The sequence below is a fragment of the Diorhabda carinulata genome, chromosome 1 (assembly GCF_026250575.1).
Source record: "Diorhabda carinulata isolate Delta chromosome 1, icDioCari1.1, whole genome shotgun sequence".
NCBI classification, from domain to species: Eukaryota; Metazoa; Arthropoda; class Insecta; order Coleoptera; family Chrysomelidae; genus Diorhabda; species Diorhabda carinulata.
In genome coordinates, this window is record NC_079460.1 from 32,685,469 (window position 1) to 32,706,304 (window position 20,836).

Sequence of the window (20,836 nt, forward strand, 5' to 3'; positions counted from 1 at the left end):
AGTAAGAAAGACGTACTGTGGATGCCAACTCTCCACTGCTATCTATTAGTGGCGTCTACCTCGTCAAATGATAATAAGGTTAACCTACTATCCTATTCTTTATACTATGGAGTGTAGAGAGGTATACATACATAAAGGTATACAGTATAAATTTTGATTCCAAACGTTACTTCACATTGTGCGAGAGAGATGGCGCGTGCCTACGTACAAGCTTATCGGTGTATATGTATCGTAGTACGATCTAACATTATATATTCGGGTACGATCCCCAAGATCTACCACCTCGTACGAGCATTTGACAAAAGTTATATTTATAAACAAAGGTGCGAGATGGTTGGGTACGAGTAAATAGTTTATTATGAACTTGTTAAATATTTAGTTTGAATGTTGTTTGAACTCTAAATCATTGCTGTTATTTGGCGAAATCGTTATTAGAAGGTAAGAAATTGTTAAATTTGAGGATAATTTAAAGTATAGATTGGGCCATAAAGTATTCGATTTTTGATATTCGGCAAGTTTATAACAAATATTTTTATTTTAAACTTTGAAAAATCCATATAAATATCTAACATCAATTAATTATCCTTGTACATAGGCGTTTGATAATGTGTAAATTGAATAATCAACACTATTAAAAATATTGCTCACGCTAATATTAATTACACTAAAATAAGACATTATTACTATTGGTCTCTCAAAGTAATCTACAAACAGAGACTTAGTATATATTAAACATTCGATCAAGTCACCACTTGTGATATTACATTTCAAGATTGACAAATAAAAAAGTTTAAGTAAAATCAAAATTTAAGTATGTCTAAATGTCCTCGACCAGAACGATGCCAAAGTAAATATTTTAGTATATTTAAAACAACTGATAATATTTTTGAACATAACATTTTCAGGACAAAAAGGAAATATTGCTCCATTAAATGAAATAAAAAGGTTCATCATAGAATGTTTACTCAAATTGGAAGTGAATGAAGATAAGGCATCTATTTTTGCGGATAGTTTGATAGCAGCCGATTATAGAGGAATCTATAGCCATGGGCTAAACAGATTGGGTAAGAATATTTGAAATAAATTTTGAAAATCATTTAAAACTTCCGTTACATGGTAAAACCACAAACCCTGCTACAAAAGAGTGTGTTAAGTGATCATTTAGGATTTTTAAATTCATTTTGAAAATTTCTCAGAAAATTAGGTGTATTTATGAATTGTTTTTACATATGTTTCTATATGATTATAAAACCCAGTTATGCATCTATAGTTGTACATTTTTTTTAGAAAATTACCTGAAAGATATAAGAGAAAAAATATGTGATGCAAATGCTGATCCCGAAATTACTATGGAGTATGCTTCTACAGCAGCTGTTTTTGGTAAGAATGGTTTGGGTGCTATAGTAGGAATATTCTGTATGGATCTAGCGATGAAAAAAGCGGCAGAAACTGGCATTGGATTAGTAGTAGCTAATGGTAAGTTACATTTTACTAATTAGAATTGTGCTTATAAGTTATGATAATATCAATTTAACCTATACACTCATTCTCCTCAGGTTCCAACCATTTTGGCATAAATATGTTTTATACTGAATATGCAACAGAGAAAGGGTTCATTGGTTTAGCATTTTCGAACACATCTCCAGTTATGGTTCCAACAGGTGCAAAAAATGTAAGTACTAAAATTCCATAATGGGATGTACAGGGTTAATAAAAAGATTGTACAACACATGTTTTGGCTTTGATTAAAGCTAATCAATCTGTGTTCAGATAAGTTCGTTTCTTTTTGTGTGTATACTTCTACTACTAATATGAGTTATATTTAATTTTTAAAATAGTTATGCTACATTTTTAGTGTGATACGTTTATCATTTAATTAATAAATAGAATTCCGGAGAAGTTATTTTTTATCCTATATTCACGGATATGATGAGACTTTGCCAATGATAAATTCTTTTTTTTATCATTATTTCTTTCAGGTTTGTCTGGGAACAAATCCATTATCTTTGGCCGCTCCTGGAGAATCTAATGATCAGTTAGTGATAGATATGGCAACTACTGCTGTTGCTTTAGGAAAGGTAAATGGTATTTACATTTAACTCCAATCATGATAGTATCATTTCATTAACCATTAACAATACCCCACACAATCAGCTGATATCTCACTTGTATGAATAAATTTATAAGACTTTATTGAACACATTGACAAAATAAAGTTTTATGAATAAACTAAATGTTAGATGATGCTCAAATCCATTTAAGTATAGATGATAGTTTTGTTGACTAACAAAATGAATTTGGGAATCCTTTATATAGACATTTTTAAATGTTCCATTTTTGATACTTTCTTTATTTTTATGTATTTCAGATTGAAATATATAGACAAAATAATGAACCAATTCCACTATGGTGGGCTTTAGATGAGGATGGTCAACAAACAACTGATCCAGAGGTTGCTATGAAAAACCGAAAACTTATGCCACTAGGAGGTGAAATGAATTACAAAGGAACAGCTCTAGCACTTTTGGTTGAATGTTTCAGTGGATTACTTGCAGGTCAGTGCTAGTTATTTATAGCAGAATTGTATATTTGATATCAAAGTTCTATGTTTGTAGTTTAAACTGAATTATTTGTAATATTATGTACTGTAATTTATTCAGAATTATGATATATGTACATTATTTTCTAAAACTGAATAAGATACTATCCCTAAATATGGTGAATTCAAAACCCTACAAGTATAAATACCAATAACCACAACGATTGCATATAATGTAAAAAACTTATGAATTTGTGGAGTCAACAAAAGATATAACACTGGATAATAGTTATATTCTGATATCTTTAGATGTAGTATCACTTCTAATATAGCTAGAATTTTAGTGAATAACATCATTAAGAAACACTGAAGATACCTATCGGCATACACTGATATACAGTATAATTTGATTATAGAATTAATTGATTACTTATTTGGATCCAGTTACTTTTATGTTGATGACAGACTCTACAAACAACTGGAATGGACAGCCATGGGAAATTCTGTTAGATGGTGCTATCTCTTTTTTGAACACAGTGGTAATTAGGCGACCGAATGGTAAATTATTTACAAATTGGTTTTCCAAACCATCTGCATCGGGCCAAGTAATCAACTTTTATTCGAACCATCCATGGAGACATACATTAAGGACAATAAAAGTGTTAATACACAGGGTTCAACGTCTAAGTAGCTCTGAATTATATACTGATGATAATATTAATAAAATCAGACAAATTCTCAAAATTAATGGTTACCCAAGAAAGCTGGTAAATAAAATTATAAATGAGAGCAATCATAACATAATACAGGTATCTAGAAAAGAAAGGATTGCCGGAGAAACTTGGAAACTGTTTCAAAGCGCACTCGTCAAATAATTATGAACTGGAATTCTACCCAATAAGCAAAGTTGTTAACTTATTCACATATATCAAAGACAAAACACCTAAACCTCAATATTCCAATGTAATTTATCAAATAAATTGTTTAAACTGCAATGAGTGTTACTTTGTTATGACTAAACAGTACTTGAAATCCAGGATATACCAGCATGAATATGATTGTTGAGAACATAACAAGAACAAAAAAGATAAAGCAGCTCTGACCTAACATCATTCTACTGATGGTCACAACTTTAATTTTGATGATGTAAAAATTCTGGATAAAGAACAGAAATATGTAAAAAAAACCATCAGCGAAATGATATACATAAAACTGAATGATACAGTTAATAACAGTACGGATGTGGCCAATATAACCATCTTCTAAATGTATCTTAACAGGAGAATTATCTCTTCCTGCAAATTATGTATATACGTATTTAATTTATCTTTTGACTGATGTCTAATAATTCAAAAAAGGTATGTTGTTTGCACAGGTTTTTATTTATATGTGTATGTATTGGTATATTTAAATAACTTTTTCATTGTTCTTATACAGCAATGCTCTTGTTTGTTTATGTTTTATGGTTTGTCTTAGATACAGTTTGTCCTATTCATTTATAGACCAATGTATATATTTTCATATTGTTACACTATTTGATTATTGTTTTGCTTCTAATTTCACAATTTTTTGTTTATTTGTTCATCTTCATAAACGTTTGAGTTATAATGTACCATATATTTTTAGCCTTGATAAAGATCAAATAAAAGATTGAAACATTGGCATCTTAAAAAATTGTTGGACAGTTTTATTTTCAGTCTTCAATCCACACCATTCGAAATAAATACTAATGCTATCAAGTAAAAATAAGTCTAAAACAGGCATATCTATCAAATTATTAGAGTGAAGAGCTTTTTGCAGGACAGTTGAAGGAAACATTCGAGTATTTTTATGAAATGCAGTAGAAAGTAATATGAAATTATTTTAAATGTTTTATATTCACATTTAAAACATGAATTATTTTTAAAGCCATTTAAATGTTTGGAAACAAATAAGGTTCTCAATTCTTCTCTAGATTCTTCTTTATCATAGACTTTTACGTAAAAAGTGTTATTGAAGAAGTATCACTACTGTATTATCAACTGTAGAATTTATATATATATATATATATATATATATATATATATATATATATATATAATATATTCTTAATAATAGATTCTTCTTATGGACACAATGTTCGAATGTGGGGCCAACAAACAACTGCACCAGCAAATTTAGGACATGGATTCATTGCAATAGATCCAAAGAAGTTTCCGTCTGGATTTCAGCACCGACTAAGTGATTTATTGAATCATATTCGAAATATGGAACAGGTAATTCAGAATGATAATGAATATTTGTGATTGTGCAAAAAATTTCTATTCTCGGTATTTTTGGTGATTTATTCAGAAAATAAATTCTAATTAAAATGTCCAAATATTTTATTTTACAGGCTGATCCAGAAGTGCCCATATTAGTACCTGGAGATATCGAACGTGCTGAGAAAAATAAAATAGACCAACAAGGAGGAATTATTTATAAAGCCAAACAATTAGATATCTTAGAAAGACTATCAAGTGAGTTTAATATAAAACCAATTCAATTTATTTAATAATATAGTTACTAAAATTGCACTCCAATGTAAATTACAGTAACATAATGGCTAAATAATAAACATTTCATTCATTATTCATAAACATAATTTATAGTGTTTATTTCAGACCTTTATTAACTTTTAAGCTTGTTGTATATATTCCAAATTAGAATGTACTTCTAAAAGTTGCGGTTCAAAAGTTTTAGCAGATATTAAATATGCTTTAGCCAAATTTGTTTTTCCCATTTTGTAATAAAGGACTGCCAAGTTATTAAAGGCTGGAGCATGTGTTGAATCTGAACATAAACATAAATTTAAACACTGAACTGCCAGTTGCATATCGCCTGCTGCCTAAAATGATTATGTTAAAAATTTAAATGAAAATTTATTTGCACCTAACTTACTATAGCTAGATGAGACAAGTTGTACCAAATATCTGCTTTTACTTGAGAATCGGTGGCTAAATCTAACGCTCTTTGAAAATAAGGGAGTGTAAAATCCAGCTGTTGGGAGTATAGGCAACATAATGCCAAATTGTTATAGAGCTCTGGCGAATGGGCTCCAATAGCTAATGCCCGTCTGTAACATACCAAAAATTTCTAAATACAAACATAAGTTGCCAAATAAAAAAAACAATTCGTAACAAACAAAATTAGAAGAGAAACATTTACACATTCATGTTTAGATATTCATTGTAAAATTTTTTTTTATATTCATCAGTGATAAATCATTTTTGCACATGAAACAATTTTAAAATGGATTCTTCTACCAACTCATTTGTTGTTTAGTTTGTTTTGAATCCTGCATTTTGGAATTGATATTTTTTGCATTTGCTATTTAATTATATGAAGTATGTTCTGATCCATCTGGTTTCCATTCTTCAAGTGCTTCCCGTCTTTTGCCATCTTCCTCAACTCTCCTCAAGCTTTTAATCTTTTTGTTCCTAGTTCCTTTATTTCTTTCTTGGTCTTCCCCTTCGTATCAAAGTTCCTGTCTGCATAATTTTTCTCATCAGTTCCATATAAATTAAAATTGTTCATTTCTCCTACTATTAATTCTTGTTTTTTTTTTTACCTGAGTTTCTGTTCTAATTCGAGAAACTGATTTTTTCAAATATTTAGCAATAGTTTTTTCCACGAGTTCATAAGTCACTACGATAATTTATTTTGAGGTATCACTTATTTTATACCATTTGAATACAGGGTAGTTTTAAAGATTAAATCAGTATTATTATATCATTACATTTCTGTGATACCGAAATTAATTATCCTAAAGCCTGATAATCATACCCAAAATATGAACTTGTTAATTCAATCTATTTTAAATATATTAGGAAAAATAAGGTTTTTAAGTCACCCCTTTAAAGGTTTGTATTTTATTTGGTATTCGGACATAAAAATTTTAGACATATTATCAGCTTTAGAAATTTTTCTTGTCGTATCCTTATGCCTTTTTAAGCATTGTATTGGGTTCTTTTATGCCCATTTCCTACGCTTGTCTGTCCTTGGAAAGTACTTTCCTTTCCTTTAGAGTTTTTACATTATTTCATTCTATTGTCTCTATCTAGTCAATCCATTGCCTTGGTCTTCTATATGCTTTTTATTTGGTTTACCTACCTTAATTATTTTCCTTGTAATAAGTTTCCACTTTTGTTCCATTTTAATTTTTCCTACAATTAAATTCCAAATTAAATGTTTCATTTTGGTTGTTCAGTTTTAGTTTTGTGCTTGTTCTGTATTACCTGTTGCATTTGGTATTGTTGGGGTAATTATAATATTAGAAATTAAGTAATTCGGGGTCTTCTTTTACATAAATATTATAAATTTTTTGGTGAATCAACTCTATCTAAAAATGGATACTTATTTGAATGTTTTTGTTGTTGGTATCGACAAGTTACGTTATTTAATGTTGTGTGTAGATTGTTTCCAGCGCACTATTAAAAGGCAGCACTGTTAAATAAAATCCAAAATGCACAGTGGAAATTTACACACTTACAATAAGCTTCTCGGATTAAGTTGACGTTGACAACGCTATGGTGGTGACAATCAGAAACTTCTTAATTTTTTATGTTCAGGTGAGTTATGAGGTCATTATACAATAGGTTTATATCAATTTATTGTTCGTTTATCTTTTATATATTGTTCAACATTGAACAATGGCTTTAAAAGTTTTTTATTTCAGTAAAGTTTCATCACAAGTTATTAGTTCACATGACAAAACTGTTGGTGTGTTCACTTGTGCATTAAAATTTCTATGACTTGGGCCTGCATCATCTTCACATCTTAGAGTATTCATCTAAGAAAATAATACCTCTGTAGTCTTCCTCATCTTCGAAATCGAGTCTATTTCCACAAAGTGTTGACACTTCTTGAGTCGTTTTTTTTTAAATCGAGAGTATCCTTCTACCTCTACGAGTTGGTCTAGAAAATGTAGACGTGAGGGATAAATTGGGAAAACGAGTTACTGGTAAATTCTTGGAAGGAACAGCCTTCTGTGTTTTACCTTTTCTAAAAATATTCTGTTCCAATTTTCTCATAACCTAAATTCAAAAATCAACAAACCCTTTTCCCAATTTTTGGTTGTCTAATCCATTCTTTCCTTCTGCCAACAAGTTCTCTGCCCCCAATTTCAGTTTCCACAAGAACTTTAGAATTTTTCTCCTACTGGAAAACTGTGAAAGCTCACTTCAGGATTTTCTTGCCGAGGAAGAGCAATGAGGAACACAACAGTAATAATTATTCAGGTTCAAAATGAATTAAAGAGGCAAATAATTCAATACACAAACTCAATTTTACACTGCTTCAAGTTACCCATAACATAACAATGTATATTAACTTTATTACACAAACTTAGTTACTTAGTTACACAAGCACTCGTCAAAAGGAGTTCGCTTAAAAAGGAATTTCTATTACCTGTAATATCTTAGCGCTAATTCCGGCTGATTATTATAAAAATGATACATCCCTACAGAGGCAACTGCTTCGGTATTAATTGCTTCCTCAATTAAAATATTTCTGTAATATTTTACAGAAACTGTGGCATCACCGAGACTTTCGGACAACCTTCCAAGTTCTGTCATCAAAGATACGTCTTTTGGAAATATCTCTAATCCAGAGTTTCCAATATCAGTAGCAGACAATGGTTGATCTAAAATAATAGAATCAAATAATTAGAAGTTTTGCTCTCCGAGTCTCCATTTGCATTCGCGATTTTTGGTTTAGCAGCATATTCAGTTTCAATCAATTTGGTTATTAAGACGTTTCGTATCTTTCCATTTGAACACCCATCATGTTAAACATATCTAAGTTGGAATTTATGGAACTGTTGGTGATATTCCTAGCACTAGACCGACACTCACAGTTACTCAATGTAAACTGTTGATATTTCGTTATAGAAACAAGATTTGGACAGTAATTGTAAGGGTTGGTGTAGTGGTAGTAAATAGTGTGTTCATTACGTGCATTTTAGTTGGTAGTCCACGTTTTCAACATCCGCTTTAAATTTATCTACAAATTTTCACTTAAATTCATCAAAAACTGGAAATATATTTACCTACTCTGCAATAGATTCTAATCAATCTAATGAAAGTTTCTACATGATGGTGTTGTTTAAGAGCGCTTCTAAGTTGTTGTTCAGCATCTCTTAACAAATTTACTGCTACATAACATTTGGCCAATTGGACTTTCCACCACCAATCTCTAAATTCGCAATGTTGGGTAGCTTGAACAGCTAATTCCATTGCCGTTCGTACTGCTCCCTCATAGTAGAATAGATATTCAAATAGTGGCTTGCACAAACTTGGAATTTTTGCGTATTTTGCTATATTCAATCTTGAAACTTGTATAAAAGGTCCTAACGAAAAAATTATGCGTAATAATTAAATGTTTTAGAAAATGGTATATAATACGTTTTAATTCAGTAATATAATATTTATTGAAAAGTAAGGGGAAGGTGAAATCCAATTTAATCACCTTCAAGGTAGCCTCCTATTCAAATAATTTCTTATATCTTTGTAGTAAATTCGGCCTGATAGCAGGTAGATGACCTTTCGTTATGGTCAATTTGGCCAGAGAAATTGGGGATGCATATTTGTACATGCAAACTCCAGCATATATTAAGGTGCTATTTTAAAAGCAAAAAAACTGAATCAAAAATTGTTTCTTCCAAGTAGTTTATATAATATATAAAAATCTAATTTAGGGCTATTTCTAAGCAGTATTAAAATATAAATTTGAGTGAACTGTTTAGTGAAAACCATTATCGCTTTTCCGTTTTCGTATACTTATACCTCCTGTACTCAGATACTGTGACATTTTTTTGTCGAATTTATGAATGAATTTAAAACGACCTTTATGAAACCGTAGGGCAGGTTACTAATTTCGCCGAATTTACATCCCCGGTATTTTTTATACATAATTCAATAAAATATAAATAAAAAGGTCGATAACAAAGAATTGAGGAAGTATATATGTTTATTTACATTTTTTTTTCAGAAATAATTATCTTGACTGTTCTTACAAGGGAACACAATTGAATTTTAATACAATTACGTCCAACCGTTTAGTTGATATCGATATCTCCTATGGCTCGCAATTGCGAGGAGCTACTATTTGGTGCACCCATAGACGAACCACATCCTGGGTGCACCAACAGACGCCCACTGCCCACTGGCGCCACCATAACTTACAATAACGAACCATTCGAAAAGTATTCGCCAATAGAATTAATTGAAATCTCACGATATACGAGATGTATCTAATATATTCAATATCAGTCCTACTTTTCATTTCTAATTTAATTTAAAATTGGGTAATCCGAAGGAAAATCTTCTTTATTGACTAATACCGCGAATCAATTGCAAAAAAACCTAATCTGTTAACCGACCTGATCGAAACGATATTAATCGAATCTAAATAAATAAAATTTATATGAATCGAATATGGGATTGCAGACGGACAACTACACTATCGGTCAAAAGTTTTTGCTCACAGAAACAATACGACTTATAATTAAAAGAACATATTTAGATGAAAATATAATAATAAAACTAAAGTCTGTAATTGTTACATATTTAAATTTTTGATCCATCAATGTAGCCTCCTATTGCTTTTATTATTTCGGTGCAGAAATTTGACATTCTCTGTAACAATTTCGACAAATAATCGTCGCCTATTTTGTTCCAATCGTGGAAGTGGGACACTGCTTTCTGACCCTGACCCTGTCAAATTTGTACCACAACAGCTCAATTGTATTGAGGTCGGGGGACTGTGACGGCCAAATCATTACTTTCAGTACATTCTTCTTTTCCACTTCTTTCAAATATTCTTTCCACAGCTTCGAGTAATGCTTGAGATAGTTGTCATGCTGGAATATAATTTCTGCCGTACAGACGCTGCCAGAACGTCCTACATTTTCCTTTAATATTTTGTATTGCTTCTTCAGAATCCTTTCAATTTTTATCAGGTCTTCAGTCGCCCTTTCTCAAAAATACATCTCCAACCCATTACCTAGCCGCCGCCGCCGCCGCGTTTTACACCTGGATCTAACATCTTTTGACCTGCGCACAAACACTCTTCAACACATTTCAAAATAACTTTCTTCACTACCACTATGAAAACTTGCGATTAATGCATTTTAAAACTTACAAGTCTGGATTTGCGAGAACGAAAACAATACGTATACGAATTTCAGAAAAAGATATTGGTACAAAAATTATAAATAACTGGGAGTAAACTACAATCATAAAAACTGAAGAAATAATTCACAGTTAAAGAATAATAAATAAATCAGCCGGTACTTGCAAGTTTTAATTTGTCGCACCCACCAAAAAAATATAAACATGTGCTCGTATAAAATAAACAAATAATATTATTTTTGGTTAGTAAGGTACTGATTTTAGACAATATGAAAGAGAAATTTGTTGCAGTGTCTTATTTTGAAATTCAATGAATGAATATGGGGTGAGCAAAAACTTTTAACCGGTAGTGTATATTATTTTTAGAAAAAAGAAACCGATTGCGCAAATAGCTTTTCACAATAGTCCGGTCATTTTAGACATTCGAAGTTACATAAATTCCCACCAAGCTGAAAATCAGTAAAATTGTTTAAAATATAATTAAAAATAAAATTTGAAGGCTCCTCATCATTTCCGTGTATGGAAAAAATTTTATTCAAGGTCAAAGATCAAAAAAATAAGTTTTTCGTGGTTCTCAGCAAAACGGTAAGTTTTATCATAAAAATATCTCTGACCAAATTTGTAGACCATGAAATTATCTAGAAAAAACGTATTAATACTTTTTTTCGTACAAGCCACCGATTCTGAGATATAATGTTTCAACAAGTTGTTACCACGCATTTCCCTAGTAGGCCTATTTGAGATCATGTTTAATTTAAAACTAGAGCAAAATAATTCAAATTAGCAGACATTGAAAAGATACAAGCGATTTAAATTAAAAAAAAGTTGTGATATTTAATCTTACGAGTCGTAATTTTCCAATTCTTCTTCTTGTTCTTCTTATTCATCTTCATATTGTATGTCGCCTCGTTGGAATCAAACGAATTCTTCACAGTTGTTGATTCAATATTAGAGCTCAAGCGGCCTTTATAAGGTGTACATGCCGGAGAACAAAACAATCCACCTTTTTTGTAACTACATTTAGCATTGCATCCCTTTTTGCATTTGCAAAAAATTGTGTTCAGCAGTTTTTCCGGCACAGGTGGGAGTGAAATTTGAACGGGTTCTAACATATTGTTGACCAACTTCGAAACTCAGTCTTTAGTGTCTGGCAGGTAACCTAGCAACATTTGAACTTGGTAGTATACCCGAAAAATATGTTGATGAGCAGCAACTGAGGTTGGAGGAAGGCAAGCCAAGACATGTTACCTCAAGATTACAATGGCGTATAAATTAAGGGACTGAGCTTCATTTTACCTGATATTCTTATAGTTATAACTTATGTATATTTTATATTTTAAGTATAAGTTACAATGACCGATAGAAAAATATTTTAACATATATTACAACTCTAGAGATGTATGAACGTGGCGTACTAATGCATATTAAGTCGATTACAACTTTTACAATTTTTTGAATCGTTATGTTTCAGATACGCTGACTCGTAGGAAAAAAAGTATTAGTATGTTTTATGTAGATCATTTTATGTTTTTGTCTGAGGTATTTTTATGAAAAAACTTACCATTTGCTGAAAATTGCAAAAAACCCATTTTTGGACTTTGCATAAAACTTTTTCCATACACGTGAATGATGTGGAAATTTAAAACTTTATTTTTAATAATATTTTAAACAATTCTACTGATTTTCAGCTCGGTGGGAATTTATGTAGCTTCACTCTTATTTTTTGGTCTAATTTGAACGGACGATTCATGTAAAATAGAAATACGGTTACAAACCATCTTTTTGAGATAACATTGCTGCTGTTCCTAATCGAACCGATCGAGTTAGATGGCCAGTTAAAGGTCTAGCTGTTCTAACTCTATCTAAAGCTGATTCCGGACGTCTTTGAGTCCCAGGCCTCGCTACTCCTGAAATTGGTCTACCTGTAGAAGTACGTGGTCTAGAACTGAAATGTAAAAAACATTTTGTATTAGATTCAAATTATAGTTTTTTGAAATATTGACCATCTTGATAAAAATATACTTTACATGTAACAATATGTTACTATAATAGAATCAAAAAGCTGAGATAAGACTATAGCATAGCACATCGAACGATATTGAAAGATTTAGATGGTTTTCTCTGGTTCAAATAAAGATTGTGCCAATAATATCTGTTGTATAACTATTTTCTCTACTTTCTTTTGAAATATGCGGAATTGTCTCTGTAGGCTGTAAGCAAAAAGGTTCTCGATTATTGAGGATGGTAGCATTGTTATTAGAAAAGTTTTTGGAATGAAACATCAACATTTTAATAGATTTCAATCAAGCATAGGATCGTATAAAGAGAGAAAAGTTGTACTTTATATTAAATAATCTGAAATACCTGGAAAACTAATAAGATTTGTTAAAATTACTTCGACAGCCACAGAAGCTAAATTTAAAATTCTATGAAAGAAACTTTAGAATCAAGACGGGGTATTCTAGCCGAGAGGAAACAATTCTAAATCGAACTTTACTAGTTTCTGGGTTTGATGTGCCTAATTAAAAGCTGCAGGGATGTTGAAGAACAGGCACGGTCTATGGGATTGTGAAGGCTGCTGGACACGGAGCCATAAACATAAGCAGTGGAAGAGCAATATATATTAAGAAAAAACATGCGCAGATGAAACTCAACTGATTGATACTTGCAATTGCAGCTTTATCGGTTAAGTGCAAGTTGCAATTTTTAATGATAGACACGAACTCTGGATATAATAAAAATGTTTTCCACGACTTCCCACTAATTACCAAAAGTCCTTTGATTTTGGTGTAGGAAATGTTATAATACAACGAGGAAAAGTATAGTTTTTCAAACGACCATGCTTAGTCTGCCATACTGTGGGAATCCGAAAAACTCACTATTTTGGTCGTGTGTCATACATATTTTTTATTTGAACGTGTACGAATATTAAAAAATAAGTGGAAGATATTAAAGTTTTTTGTTTATATTAAAAAAAAATATTATGTTGTTCTACAGATACTGTAACATCACAATACCAGATACAAACGGTTATCACAGCTCAATCCAGAGAAAATAATAAAAATGATTTGTCACGTCTTGTTTTAGAAATACTTTATAACTTATAACTAAGATAATCAGAAATAACAAATTTCGGGCTTCTTTTTATAGTTTTTTTGTGTCACTCTCTCTTATTACAGACCAACAGTAATCATCTTACATATTTCTATCCTAAAATCCTTGATATTAATGAAAACGCTCCACTTGTTCATCACTCATAGTTTCTAAGTTGTCAGGGAAAAACAAATGTGAGTACATTCTTATCTATAGAATTTTTTTATTTAGTTTAATTATAATTTTCACTTTTTTAGTTTCCCAAAAACTCTTCGACAACCATTTTGAATGACTTTCGAGTAGTTTTTAAAGGATTTTTTAAATGGCCAACAAATATTCCCCCTTTTAGTTATGTGTAATATTTGGAAATATTGTTTTCAAATATCAGATGCATCATTATTATTGTTTAGCGCCTTCACAAACTTCATACCAATTTCAAAGCACAACGGCCTCGGATCCTAAGGTTGCTTCGACCTCCAACCATCCTACGCCCAGGGCTTCAAACCCGGAGGTCCAGATAAAATCTTAAGAGATCCAGAACTCCTGGTTCTATGTCCATCGAACAACGAGTTGACTCCAAAAGCCGTAAACTGCATCTGCAGTAAGTCCCGATGTTAGCTACTTGAAATCGGAGCGCAACAACCCGATATCGGCGTCAAGAAAGAAGAGCTGGATTTCATTGACGCTGTGACTGTGCGGTGTCCATCCGGTAGCAGAACCAAGCCACCGCAATTTCTCCTTTTTCGGCTGGTTACCAAACCATATCCTAATTCGTCAGGTTCAAGCCAAAGGGCCTGATCGGCATTTCAAAGGAAATCAGCCTTTGTTAATTTCAAGTGGGGCACGACGACCCTATGTGAAGGCCAATGTTCTTAACGGCCCTTGGCCGCTCACTATTCTAATATGAACTAAACCGCATGCATAAGAAAAATTATCAAAAAAAAACAGTTCGATTACAAAATAGCAGGTAAATATTATAGAGGAAGACCAAGAAAAACATAGATTGAACATGTGAAAGAAACAGCGGAGGCAGGGATAAGAAATAATGGCTGTTTGTTATTTCTTACACCTCACGGTAATCTGGCTGAGGAAAATAAAAAAAATTGTTTCAGGGTTTATAAAAAATGTCAAAATATGTAAACTAGTTGAGTTATTCAAAATTCACAACATAAATTATGAAAGTTTTTAATATTTTTCTTTATTTTATAATGTGATTGATGAATTTCTTGTTGTGTTTCAAATTAAAATAAATTCTAGGTAAAAAAATCTATACAAAGAATTTTTATAATCAAATTGAGAAGTGAAAAATAATTCTTAATAAAATAATAAAATGACCGATGAGAACATTGATATCACTGTTCTAACAGCGTGGGGTGCTCAATATTACTCGTTATAATTTCTCACTAGTTTTATTCCGAAATAAAAATTTTGATTTGGATCACAGTGCTAATGGAAAAAAGAATTATTTGTAGTCATATCTGATCTAATTTCCTGCAGTATTCTTCATCACTTGTCCACATTTTCTAATCTAAATTTCATTCAATTTTAGATAAAATTATTAATTTACATATTTTCGTCATATTTTCACAGTTGACAAATTATTTCCTGTAATATGTTGCCTAAATTTATTAAATCATCATAGAAGTCTCAGAGAGTTTTACCTCTTTAAATTTGAGAGTAAAAAAATTTAGAATGCAACTTCAAATCTCCAGTTAATAAGTAACTCTGGTACCAAAGTGCCAAGTATTAACTTATTTCTAACAATTTCTGTCCAATTTTTACAGCGTTTTTGCATATACCAATTTTATATTGTAATGTATATTGTCTAACTTGATTTTATTTGATTACGACATCAAGAAAACAGTGGACACAGTAAGACCACACGAAAGCAAGACGCCGCTGATTAATAGGTAGGAGTTATTGAAGTCAGCCACCACTTTATTAATTTATTAGGAGTATCATAATACCGATAATGCCTTGAGGCTTGGGGAAGCAAAATAGATGCAAAATAACAAGAAATTACAGGACCAACGAAAGATAACGATACGACAAGCGAAGAATTTCCACTAGATCACAAGCTCTAAAGAAATATACGCCGTAACAGGACCACAAAAAGTATTTAGGAGAAGAGCTTATCGAGGAGTTGAAAACACAAATACCCGCGAAAACTGCAGAAAACACAAGAAGACCGAGAAAACAATTGAATTGACAGACTAAAGGGGACTCGAGTCAATCTACAAAACAACACCTCCTCCATACGGTAACAGCGCATTTCATAAGCAAGTGCCGACTTATACATCAGGCACAGGTTTAGTAAAGGCGAGGGACCACTCGCGACGACGGTGTATTGCCACCGGATTTAACCCTCCACGACAAGGGAAGACCTCCCGAAATCTACCACAGAACTAGGGAAAGAAGAAGAAGACTACGCGTGAATGAGGTACTGACATAATCACAAAGGTAGGTAGAGTGTTCTCTTTCATTCTCTTCCTTGAATTTTATCTAGGGCTGGATGCTTACGTGATGGACTTTCTCATCTGCGCGTGTGTACTAAGAAAAATAAATATTTGCTTATTCCGTACGCCATTTAATAAATATAAGGTGATTTGTAGATTTTCTTATTAGAAAATAGGTATTTCATAGGTACTTTGATACAAATTTTCTTGCAGTATAGGAATAGTTGAGGGAGCCACAGTCATATTAAGCATCCTACCTAGTCAAAGTTCACGTGTAGACTTGTTGATCCCCCTAGTTTTGTGGTAGATTCCTGGAGAATCGTGCAGGGTTAATTCTTGACGCTTTACCCCCTTCTTTTCATAGAATTGTGTCTCCGATAGAATCTTCCTTGTCTTCTCCGGAAAGAAAAGCTCTAATCTAAGTGGCGCTTCACCTTCTTTAGAGCTATCCTTGATGTATAAATCGGTACTCGCCTTCGAAGTTAACGTGTCGAAGGGCGTTCTCGTGTGAGTGTGTGAGAAAATATTTTATTTTTGTTTCGTTTTTCGTGTATTTGTACGAATAGAAAACTTTTCTCAGTGTATTATGTAGTCCTGACCTAAAATTTTAACACATCATCGGGTTGTCATCTGTCTTTTGCTGTACTTTATTCTACTACCTACATTATCATTTTAACCTAGTCAATCAAAATTGTGTCATAGAAGATATTAACTGGGTAATAATAGAAAATGACGATAATTGGTTATATACAAGGGTCTTGTGGTACAGCCGGCATTATGGCGGTATTTACATTGTTGTCAGATCTTTATTTTTCCGGAAAATAATGAACTTTGGTATTTCAAATGTTGTACATTGTACATTTAGATGACTACGATTGAATAAACTCGTTTAATTTGAATATTCTTTAATAATTTATGTGCTAATACAAATCTCGTAACCCGGTGTAGAGTCAGTAAGTTCGTAAAGAGTTTAACGAAACATCTGTAGTGAAATATTTATACAAATCATGGCGCAGAACACCTACAACAACTGAAAACAAATCTTTAAATGTTTGTGTCATGTTAGGAGTAAATCCACATTTATGAAGTAGACAAATTTTAGAAAAAATACAGTAAAGGCGATTACAGAAGATGCTCAAAATGTCCATTTATTTCAATACAAAAATTTGCAACATCTCTGACTGCTCAATTCTTCTTATCTATGTGGTAATCCTATCTTTTCTGAATATTGGCAGGTTTTGTTTTATTAACGTGACTCTATTAAAGTGACCCCATAGGAAATGGTATAAAGGATTCGGGTGATCGCGGCTATTGGATAAAACTACGCATTCCAATCCATCTTCTGGGAAACATATTATTTAGATATTGCCTCATAGTAAGGTGGGGTACTATCTTGTTGTAGCCAAATATTGTCGTTTGGGAGATTGTTATTGTCTGCAAATTTCTAATAATACTTTTTTTTAATTCAATTGAAAATACTTACTTGGATTTGGAAATATCCGAACCAACCCAGGTATAATACTATTTTTCAATAAATCTAATTACACCGGACCATTGAAGTTACCCTCAATGAAATAGGGAGCAATTATTTTGTCGCCTATTATTCCAGCCCATACATTCAGTTTTTCGGGGAATTGGAATTGGAATTCACGCATTCAACGAGGCTTGTTACGTGACCAGTATCTACAATTATGCCGATTTACGTTTCCATTAATACAAAAAATAGCCTCATCGCAAAACATAACATTAATTATAAAATTTGGATCGTTTTGATTGTAAAATTTTTCCATCATTAGGTCTCCAAACTCTTCACGTTTATCAAAATCGTCATCTGACAACTCTTGAACCAATATTACTTTGTATGGATGGAATTTATTATCATGTAAAATTTTCATTGTGGATGTTTACGAAATATCAAGTTTCCTGGAAATTTGTCTAGTACTCAAGTGTGGATCGTCTTTTAACAGGACACAAACATCTAAAGATTTGTTTTCAGTTGATGCAGTTTTTCTGCCCTGACTTGGATAAATCTTTTACTGAACCAGTTTCGTTAAACTTTCTTACTAATTTACTGACAGTAGATCTTATTGTGGAATTTCGGTTATCACCATATCCTAATATCATTAAAATATCATTAGATGACAAATAATAAAGATCTGGAAACATAAAGATCTGACAACAATGTAAATACCACCATAATACCCTTCCGCACAAAAATTTGTAAAAATCGTACAAGCCGTTTCCAAGATAATTGAGGCGTTCTGTACATAGAACTCACTCTGTATTTCTTAGATTGATAGAAAATCATTTTTTGTTTTTACGTACATAGTTTCACTGAACCATTCTTATTCATCTCCAATACCGGAATCAAACATTTTATAACCTGATAAAGCACGATACACTATCCAAAATATGTGTTGACATACGCGGATCCATATCCATACACAGTACTGAACAAGTTCAATTTGTTGCTGGAACGTAAAACTTTTTTTTCATTACTTGAACTTGATACTGTTAGAACACAATTTTCATATCGCATATAATCAAGTAGTTACAGACAGTCTGCTGGAACAAAACTATTAAGCCTCGTTAAATTAAACTAGTATTATTCTTAAAACTAAATTTAACTACACTTTGGTTATCGAATACTAAGTTTTTGGAATATTCAAATGTTTTCAAACTGGTTGAAAAAGGACGGCTCTAATTTGCACGATTATGATTCAGTACTTGTATATAGTAGCTCTATGGGGGTAGTAAAACAAATAGATGGAATGTCTATTTGCACCTTTACTACTTAACATTCTTTCAAACCGGAGCATTTGATGAAAATATGTTGTTAGTGGTACCTACTCTTAAAAAGGTTAGTTTTTACGACCCATTTCTTATGCGATAATTGTCTATGATGGTAGCTGGAGTTAACGCTTACTCGCTACTTACCTTAAAGCACTTGTAGATGGAATAATGGCTGTTTTCATAGAAGTTCCTGGTCTAGGTGCAGTGGCAATTACATTGTCATCCAGAAAATCATTCTCCTGGATTTCTTCGCTTTCAATATCATCCACATACACTTGCTTAGTCAAAGCTTTCATTTTTAAACACCATGCTGCTTGATCTAACGGTTGTTTTTGCAATATATCACTGCATACATCAATACACTTATCATAATGCCGTTTCCGAAATAAACTTAATGCCAAATACATGGGATCCATTTAAAACGATTAATTATTGGTTGTAGTAAATAATCAGCTATGTGAAAGAAATTACGTGCTATTGTTTTCATACTTAATGTTACTATGGTTACATATATCGATTTCTGTATGTGCACCAAAATGCATTTTAATGTATCAAAATGCACCATGCGGTTAATTCAATTACATTTAAATCAAATAAATTTGACTTACCTATATTTGGGGTGGATTTAGAAATTTTAATTAGTATACAAAAATTTGATGACGATCGATATGGAAAAGCAAAAGTTTTACTACCCCAAAGCGTTCGTATCTACAGTTTAATTCCATTATTGTGAAGAGTAACTCATATTGTTGAGCGATTTCATAAGACAATCAAATTAGATATTTAGTTTCTATCAAAGAGTTTTTTTAAAAGGCGTTGAATTTTTGAATAAAGAGAAAGAATCAGTATCTATTACGAGGATGGTCTCAGAAGTACCTGGCTTGACCTAGGGATGGCGGTAGTTGTTTGAAAAATACCACTGTATTAGAAAGTACACAATCTATACAGCATATGTTTCAAGTCTGGGGACACCAGTCAGTGTATTCGTAAACATCGAAAAAATTGGTCATCGTTATGTGATACAATACTTTCATTTGAAAGCATTAGTCCAACAAATATAAAAGCTGAACTAGATTGTACTCTAGGTGAGACTGCTCCTTCGTTATCAACAGTAAAATATTGGGTAGCGAAGCTTAAACGAGGCCATACGACTTGTGAAGACCAGTGGTCGACTAAATCAGGTGACGACTCCAGATACTTGATGATCGTCTATTGCGTTGGAAGTGCGTGAGCTAGCAGTCATAGTAGGCATCCCAAAAGTTCGGTACATCGCATATTAACTGAAAATTTGGACATGAGAAAGCTGTGCGCAAGATGGGTGTCGCGTTTGCTCACAATGGAACAAAAACAACGTCGTGAAGATATTTTCATCGAGTGTTTGGCAATATTTCACAGATATAAAGCCGAATATTTGCGCCGTTTTATAATTATGGGTGAAACGTAGGTCCATCACTTTACACATGAAACTAAACAATCAAAATAGTGGACTGAAAAGAAGAACCAGCTCCAAAGCAGGCAAAAACCGTTCCATCTGCAGGCAAGGTCATGGCGTCGGTTGTTTGGGATGCGCGTAGGATAATATAGGAGGATAATGAAGTGGTGATGTCGGCAGCTGATGGCTATTTTGAAGAGCTTGACGATTCTTATTATAAAAAGGGTATCGATCATCGCTGGGAAAAGTTTATTGAGCTAAAAGGAGATTACGTTGAGAAATAAATATATTTTTTCCAAAATTTTCGTGATTTAAGTGGGTTCTAACAAAAACTGTGTTATCTTTCATATATTCACAAATCCTTTTCCTTTTA

General features: G+C 32.2%; 2 protein-coding genes across 3 annotated transcripts; one reads left to right on the forward strand and one right to left on the reverse strand.

Annotated features, from left to right (window-relative positions):
* The first annotated feature begins 746 nt into the window (after positions 1-746).
* LOC130890766 ((2R)-3-sulfolactate dehydrogenase (NADP(+))-like) lies at positions 747-5,072 on the forward strand. The gene is made up of 8 exons (XM_057795073.1): positions 747-847; positions 906-1,064; positions 1,288-1,476; positions 1,557-1,672; positions 1,980-2,078; positions 2,369-2,555; positions 4,637-4,794; positions 4,914-5,072. Exons 1-8 carry the CDS (start codon positions 814-816, stop codon positions 5,070-5,072), a joined length of 1,101 nt encoding a protein of 366 aa, XP_057651056.1. The 5' UTR covers positions 747-813.
* A 51-nt stretch (positions 5,073-5,123) lies between these two features.
* Positions 5,124-19,507, reverse strand: LOC130890753 (tetratricopeptide repeat protein 8). 2 transcript variants are annotated; one of them, XM_057795052.1, is made up of 6 exons: positions 19,176-19,507; positions 12,465-12,634; positions 8,607-8,906; positions 7,967-8,201; positions 5,459-5,633; positions 5,124-5,405 (listed from the first exon to the last, which is right to left on the reverse strand). In XM_057795052.1, the coding sequence occupies exons 1-6, from the start codon at positions 19,445-19,447 to the stop codon at positions 5,196-5,198; spliced, it is 1,362 nt and encodes a 453-aa protein (XP_057651035.1). In that variant the 5' UTR covers positions 19,448-19,507; the 3' UTR covers positions 5,124-5,195. The 2 variants fall into 2 exon arrangements, with proteins under 2 accessions (XP_057651035.1, XP_057651045.1); XM_057795062.1 differs by having other exon boundaries at positions 5,230-5,401; positions 19,176-19,447.
* Positions 19,508-20,836: the final 1,329 nt, after the last annotated feature.

Bases quoted from the DNA above. Each gene is read 5' to 3' on its own strand.
- LOC130890753 (XM_057795052.1), bottom strand. From the start codon at position 19,447: ATGGATCCCATGTATTTGGCATTAAGTTTATTTCGGAAACGGCATTAT. The intron at 8,907-12,464 runs GTTTGTAACCGT...TTTTTTCGTTAG, and splicing joins AATGTTATCTCAAAAAGATG to GACCTTTTATACAAGTTTCA. The intron at 5,406-5,458 runs GTAAGTTAGGTG...TAATCATTTTAG, and splicing joins ACTTGTCTCATCTAGCTATA to GCAGCAGGCGATATGCAACT.
- LOC130890766 (XM_057795073.1), top strand. From the start codon at position 814: ATGTCTAAATGTCCTCGACCAGAACGATGCCAAA. The intron at 1,065-1,287 runs GTAAGAATATTT...CATTTTTTTTAG, and splicing joins CCATGGGCTAAACAGATTGG to AAAATTACCTGAAAGATATA. The intron at 1,673-1,979 runs GTAAGTACTAAA...TATTTCTTTCAG, and splicing joins TTCCAACAGGTGCAAAAAAT to GTTTGTCTGGGAACAAATCC.